General features: G+C 37.1%; 1 protein-coding gene and 1 pseudogene across 2 annotated transcripts in view; one reads left to right on the forward strand and one right to left on the reverse strand.

Annotated features, from left to right (window-relative positions):
• The window catches only part of LOC108250633 (retinal guanylyl cyclase 2-like), a 36,274-nt gene extending 35,298 nt beyond the window's left edge, over positions 1 to 976 (forward strand). For both annotated transcript variants that reach the window (XM_017440607.3, XM_017440608.3), the window contains 2 exons: positions 312 to 397; positions 679 to 976. In XM_017440607.3, the coding sequence (XP_017296096.1) occupies positions 312 to 397; positions 679 to 766 (174 nt within the window). In that variant the 3' untranslated portion in view covers positions 767 to 976. The remainder of the gene's footprint in view (positions 1 to 311; positions 398 to 678) is intronic.
• A 2,289-nt stretch (positions 977 to 3,265) lies between these two features.
• LOC108250629 lies at positions 3,266 to 6,453 on the reverse strand (annotated as a pseudogene).
• Positions 6,454 to 7,254: the final 801 nt, after the last annotated feature.

Here is a 7,254-nt window from a genome sequence, read left to right on the forward strand (position 1 = left end):
AGCTTTAAAAGCTCAACTCCACACTCTCTATTTCTGAATTGAGAAAGCTCCTCGGATGAGAAGCGAAACGTCTTCAACTACAGAATAGAAGTCCAGTTGTTTTTGTTTTTTAACTTTTTTGAATTTACCATGGCCTGGATGACTGAGAATCTACACCAGCATGTTTATAAGATGTAAATACTGTTAGCTTAATGAATTTATTTTTAGTTGAACTGTCTTTACTGTTTGAGAACCCATTTATTGGTCAGGTTCCTAATTAGATCCATAGTAGTATTGTGTTAGCATCCCAGTAATGCTTGTTTGTTTTGCAGGTGAAGGGCACAGAGGACACATATTGGTTGATGGGTCGAGATGGGTTTAATAAACCTCTTCCTATTCCTCCTGACCTCACTGGAGGGTAAGAGCACAGACACAAAAAATAGTTTGTTGTTAGATACTGCTAGTAAAAAAAATTCTGATATTCTGATTTTCAATCTTTTAAAACATGGTTACAATTTTGCAATTGATGCCAGTGATGTTGCCAGTACAGGCTGGCTAGCTCACTGACGGAGTTAAAAAAAAAATTACAAAAGTAATAAAGAAACTAGAAAAAATCCTGGAGAAGTTTTGAAGGGGTAATGGTTTACATTTGTGACCTGTCTTTTTGTCCATCTATTTATTTTCTTGTGTCTCTCTCAGGGCCAGTAATCATGGGATCAGTCTTGATGAGATTCCAGTTGAGAGACGGCAAAAGTTTCTAGATCGACAAAAGAAGATGAAGAAATGACACCAACACACATTCTTATTTTCCTGCTCTTTTTAGAGTTTGACTAATTTGATTAGTACACATAATCCATCATTTCGTCCCAAATCTCTAACCTTACTGTCGAGATAAACTACCTTTACCTCTCCGAGTTGGTTGTTGGGAAAGAGACGTTACCTTAAAGTTTAACACATTTATTCAAACACCATTAGTCAACATTCATACAATAATAAAACCAGATGCATCTGGGAGACAATCAATGGGACTGAGATACAGATCACCTTAAAAACTAGTCAAGCCATCAGCCCAGGATTGTCTGAGGAAACAAAGGATGTTCTCTGATTTTAACATTTTGGGCTCCCCCTCCTCCAGAGGGTGGGTCACTGGCTCCCTCCTCTGGAGGTCAAAGGTCTCTCCTTCCCCCTTCCTTGCTGGCATGTCCGTTGCTCACATTCCAGGATGTTTACCACCTATCTCTCTCTTTCCAGATAAACTAAACAACTACTTGTTAAAGCTTTTAAAATGGTGGCTAAATATAAAATGGTAATAAACATTTCCACATAACATATCCCAAACTAACCATATTTTGTTTCTGTAAAAACACGTGAAATGTGTTGGGCCCATATATTTGGCTTCATAAAGCGTACATAATCTAAAATACTATTTTAAATGTGTTTTACAATAGTTGATAAGCCACTTTCATATACTTCTAATGTCCTCAATTCTGTTAAAACTGAAGGGAATTATCAAAGGAAAGCTTGTTTGCTCCTATTGGTCTTTAACATTCAGTTTATCATTATAAAAGCATGACAACCTTGTCATAAATGCTGATACAGTTACATTTAAACTGTAATAGTACATATAAGTTAAATATATATTTTGAAAAATTTGAACTGTAGTCACCAAAGTAGTACTTTATTTAAAATTGCCTCAGAAAAGCCACTAAAAGAAGAAAGTGAGCACATTTTACAAAATTAACACTGGCATATTGATGCTTTTCATTTAGTGATGCTGGAGAGATTCTTCAAACTATAAACTTTTACACATATTGAATACGTTATAAAGTAGAAATAATTGGAATACATTTTCTTTATCTATCTGAAGAACCCTACAGATTAATCTTTAGAAGTTAAACTGAATTAAAATCTTTGGTTTTGCATGGTGCATTTTCAGTCAAACCTATGTCAGTGTAAGAAAACTAAATTTCTTTTATTTTTTGCAACTTAGAAATGCAGGCATCCCCTAAGATGAATTTTAACATTGTAATCTTGTACAATACACTGTCACACAACATCTAATTTTATTATGATTTAGATGGAATATTCAGTCAGATTACAGTACTGAATGTCTTTTTTTTGGAGACTTTAATATAAATTGGCTTGCTAAAAACTACAAACAAAGCTAAATAAATTATTGTCAAAACATATTTTTCAACAGATGGTAAAAGGACCAACAAGAATCACTTGATCAAGTAAAGTTATGACTAAAATAACCTTTTACAAATGCATGATGTTCATAACTGTTGTAACAATTATGACAAAAACACTGATGTGATTGGTAAATGTACAAAAAAAATTACATTGACATTTACAAAGTATTTTGGTCAATCAACGAAAAGTAGCTGGCAAAAATGTAGATGAATGAAGGTTTATTTTAAGAGTTTTGCCGGCTGCCAAGTACATTTGAACCCCTGGATATGTTATCATTTTTTGATTTATTCTGATTTTACTTCATGACTTATTAAGGTACATAATAGTGATGATTTGTTATTCTTATTATTATTGCTATTTCTATGCACTGTATTGGAAGGATTGCAAATTAGCTCCTGGCTAGAAATCCTGTATTCAATACACTGATAATTCTACTTTAACTTGTTACAATGTTCTGATTGCATTGTTCCTGATGAATAATAAATACAACAAATGTGAAACAAATGTTAAGAATTAACTGTTTTTTCTTCAATTGTTTCTTGTGTACAGTTCAGATTGATAAATTGTCAGAATCTTTGTATGTAGTGGTGTCTAGGAAATCTACAGCTTTAACTCTGGTGGTAGATTTCAATGTGATTGATGGATTGTGTATGTTTAAGATATGGAAGAAGCGCTGAAAATCTTCCTGCAAGATCATGTCTAATCTGGAGTCTGGTTAAATTGAGGTTTTTATTGTTATTCTCCTGTGCAGGGATGAAAGTGAGACCTTAACTTAATAGTGAGCACTGTGCATCTGTTATGATAAAATTTCTAGACAAGTTGCAAACATTGTTATTAATAATACTGCCATGCCCTTCCTTCCCAAGCAGGCGCTCGGGGCTTTTTAATTTAAGAACTCACACCAGAACGGGAAGATGCTTGCAGCTGTGGTCTTGGTCCAGTGAATCTGGTCCGCCCTGACTGAGCTTGTCTTGGGAGAGCCAGGATAGGATGCTGCAACCTTCCGATGTGGGCATTCAGATGTGTCAGGATACCCTGTTCTTTGAGTGGAAGGGAGGCAGAGAAGTTTATGATGGGCACATGAATGGTGGCATTAGGGCATGTTGGCTGCACGGAGGGAAGTCTGCATCTCCTGCAGTGCCACCTCCTTTCCAGAACTCGCACCTGTTGTTGAGCCCAAATGACAGGATGATTTTTTTCCCACCTGTCTGGCCTGTGTAGCATTCTGGAGCAGGTGTCTGATGTGCTTCCAATTTGCTCCCAGGAAGCTTTCAACCTGCAACTTGAGGTTAGTAATCTTTGGAAGTTTTGCAATGTTAGAGTCACCCAAAGTGAGTCACCCAGAGTCTCTCACCTCTCAAGGTGAGAGACCAGTCTTTCCATTAATGAAAATTTTTTTGTGCCTTTTAAAGGGTCATTTACCTGAGCTGAGGATGGAGGAGATGGAGCGTTGGAGGCAGGAGGCTGTGATTTGACCCTGGGGACCAGGGTGAGTCACCTCTGGGTGCTGGCCTCCAGTCTGCGGCAGAGATAATTCAGCTTTGTCCTCCTGTGTTGCAGCAGGAGAGCCAGAGTGGAGCTGCCGGAGGCTGTTGAAGGTGGAGTCTGAGAGGAGGAGGAAACTGCAGCAGTGTCCTCATCCATCAGAGTGAGCTCCATGCTGGTGACACAGTCCGTGCCAGGCTGGGCACGGTGGAGAACAGGAGAGAGAATAGATGATGGAGGCGGTGATGATGTCACCGGAGCCTGGGGTTCCCTCGGCGTCTTGGATGCCCTCTGTTCCAGAGGTGAGGGAGGCCACAGACGAGACTCCACTCAGCGGTGAGTTGTGATCCTCCGGCGGCGACCAACCAATGCTGAGCTTTTTTGTCATGGTTGGGGTGGTGATGCGTCTTGCTTGAGGAGGCGGGGATGAAGGAAGCTGCTTGGGCTGAGACAATGTTTCGGGTATGCTGTTTTGATAGGTGCCTGCTTTTTAGAAAATGCTGTTTATAAAGGCGAATGCTGATTTGATAGGTGCCTGTTTCATCAAAAAGAAATTTTTTAAAAGAGTACGCTAATTTGATACGTGCCAGGCTCATTAAAAATACAGTTTATAAAGGGGTGTGTTGTTTTCTATGGGTGCCTGTTTCATCAAAAAAGCAGTTCATAAAGGTGTTTGCTGTTAATTTATTTCAGTTTGTAAATGGTCCCAATCTGAAATGTGCGCATACATTGGATTTGATTTTATCCTGTGATATATCTATTTTTAATCTGGCAATCAGTGATGTTTTCTTTTCAGACCATATGCCTGTGCAAGATGTCAGAACCAGATCAACATTGACATTAGGCAATTGTTTTTATACTTCAAAAAAGATAAACGTGGATTGTGCAATACAACAACATCAGAACTATATACAGTATATAACATGCAATGTAATGTTTTTTTTTACTTTGCCTGAATTTGCAAACATGTTCATTAAACAAATTGGATTAATGAAGTAATTGTGCATTATGGGACAGAGTCACAGGTCAATAAATCTCTTGATTTTAAAATTAAAAGTTTCAAATCTTTCTGTTCTGACCTAAACAGTAGGAGAAAGTTGATAAGGATTTATAACAGTTTCATAAAACATCCATTCATCCATCATCTTGACCTGCTTTTTTGTGCAGGGTTCAAACCCACATGGTTGTGGTCAATAATTAAACCTACTTGTGTTTCTGCAGGACATGTCCATCAGAGGAATCTTCACCTTCTATCTTCTTAATGCTCAGAGTCAAAGGAACAGAGCAGAGTTTACATTCAAACTCCTCCTTTCCCAGGATGGTGTTTTCAGCTGAACTCTTCCCAACTCTCTGCTGACCCACCAGGACCAGTCTGAGGTCTGAACCTGAAAACAACAGAGTTTATCAGGGGGAAGTAGTATTTTTTTTAGAAATCTTGTAATTCAGTTTTCCTGTCTCTGGTCCTCTAAACTCTCTTGCATGTTTTACCTCTTTTATATTGATGGCTAATTAACAGGCTTCTGCAGAGATTGATGACAAATTCATTCCTTTGTCGACAATTTTAAAACCTCCCGGACCCTGAGGACCAGGACTCCTGTAACCAGCAGTACACCAGAATGTTTTACTTTCACATACTTGTTTTCTAAAAATGTTTTCTGTCAATAAATCCAAAGACCTGAAACTTGGAAATGTTGTCTTACAACCACTATTAAAGATGACTAAAGCACTTTACATTTTAAACAATTTCAACCACTTTGTCAATAATTTAAGATGCACAAGTTAACAGCAACATCTCTGTTCCTAACCTTACAGTGAAACTTTTAACTCAGATTCTTGTTTGTTATATCTATTGATCTGATAAAACATTTAAAGTGCAACCTACATTTGAAAAAATACAACCATTTATGTGCTTGGAGGCTGCTTGGCCATATCTATTATAATAAAAATGTTTTCTGTAGAATGCTCACGTTCTAACAAATTACGAGAGTTGTGCATAATAATAAATAAGCTATATTAAGATTGTGACAGATTTGATGGATTTATTTGTTCAAACTTCTGCAAATGTTTCCTCCCTGCTGCACTGCCTGGATAAATGAATTGTTGTCTTCTGCCATTGCTCTTGCTTCCTTGAGTCCCATACCTGGATTTTCTTTCTGAAGCTTCTCAATCTTTTCTCTGATAGCTTTCTCAGCCTCTTGAAACAGTTCATTGGTGAAATGTTTTCCTCCATTTTTGTGAACCATTGTGTTGATTTTTCCCAACAGCTCTTTGACCTGAGATTGGTCTTTGTCTTTGTTGTTGAAGACATGATATCGTCCTGGACATTCATGGACAAATCTTTTTAGAGCTGGATTCCCATTAATAAATTTCTGCAAACCAGTTTTTTTCTTCTTCTAGGTTGTCTCCATGGGTGAACAAAGTCATGGTGTGGGGTCCTGCTTTGTCTCCAAAAATTGTTTAATGAGTTTTATGGTTTCTTTGTTGTTCTTCTGTGAATCTGCCCAACTGTATTACAACCAGGAAAACACGAGGACCAGGAGACGCAAAAGAGATGCATCTACCTGTCTCCTGTCTCACCTTCTCTTCACTGTGGTTGGTGTCAAACAGACCTGGAGTATCGACTACAGTCAGAGTTTGACCTTCAAACTCTGCTCTTTCTTTCTTACATTCTGATGTTATAGAAGAAGAAGACAGGTGAGACTCAAAAACATTTCCTAAGGATGGTGTTTCCTGTTACACTCTTCCCAACTCCAGTTTTTCCAATCAGCACCATCCTGAGCTCTGGTTCATTCGATTCTGTTGGGGAATTTTACAAAAAACATTACTGATATGTCTAAATTTATAGATACAAATTAATTTCAATGGTCATAACAGTGCATTCACAACAGGTCGGTGATAAATGCACCGACCTGTTGTGAATGCACTGTTATGATTTGTTTTATTAGAAACCATCAAAATTAACCAGCTGGGATCAAACTTCATTCACAAGAACTTTTCTAAAAAAGAGACTTGAATTCTGTCACATTATATTATGCATCATTTACACAAGTTAGTTCTTATAAATAAAAACAAACACATAAAATAGATTAACATAAGAAATCACATGATTAAAAACATAATAATTTTAGAATATTATGATCAAATGCAGTAAGTTTTAGACAGACTTGTTTTTTTGGATAGTATTTTTTTATTATTGAAAAACGGTAAACTGCAGTATTATTCTGCATTTTGACCGTTTTTCATTGCTATTATACTTTTTTATAATATATTAAAATTAAACATAGAATTCAGGGAAATAGAAAAAACAGTTAAGGTCTACGTGTGGCCTGTACAGCCATGGCTAAATAAAATAAAAATATAAGAGATAAGGAAACTTTTAGCAATCACACAACCATCAGTTTTGGTAATTCAGCTTCTTTTGTCAGCCTGAGGCACTCCTACAGCTTTTCCAATCTGTCACTTTATTTTTAAAGTTATAACCGTTCTTATTTTTGAGCTTCACCTTTAATGTATGAAACAGAAACACCAGCATATTGACCTCACAAAGATAATCCACATATGAATTCAATAGGGGCTTCTGAGGGGTGAGGCTGTGGC

This window comes from Kryptolebias marmoratus, unplaced genomic scaffold (genome assembly GCF_001649575.2).
Source record: "Kryptolebias marmoratus isolate JLee-2015 unplaced genomic scaffold, ASM164957v2 Scaffold30, whole genome shotgun sequence".
Lineage (NCBI taxonomy): Eukaryota > Metazoa > Chordata > Actinopteri > Cyprinodontiformes > Rivulidae > Kryptolebias > Kryptolebias marmoratus.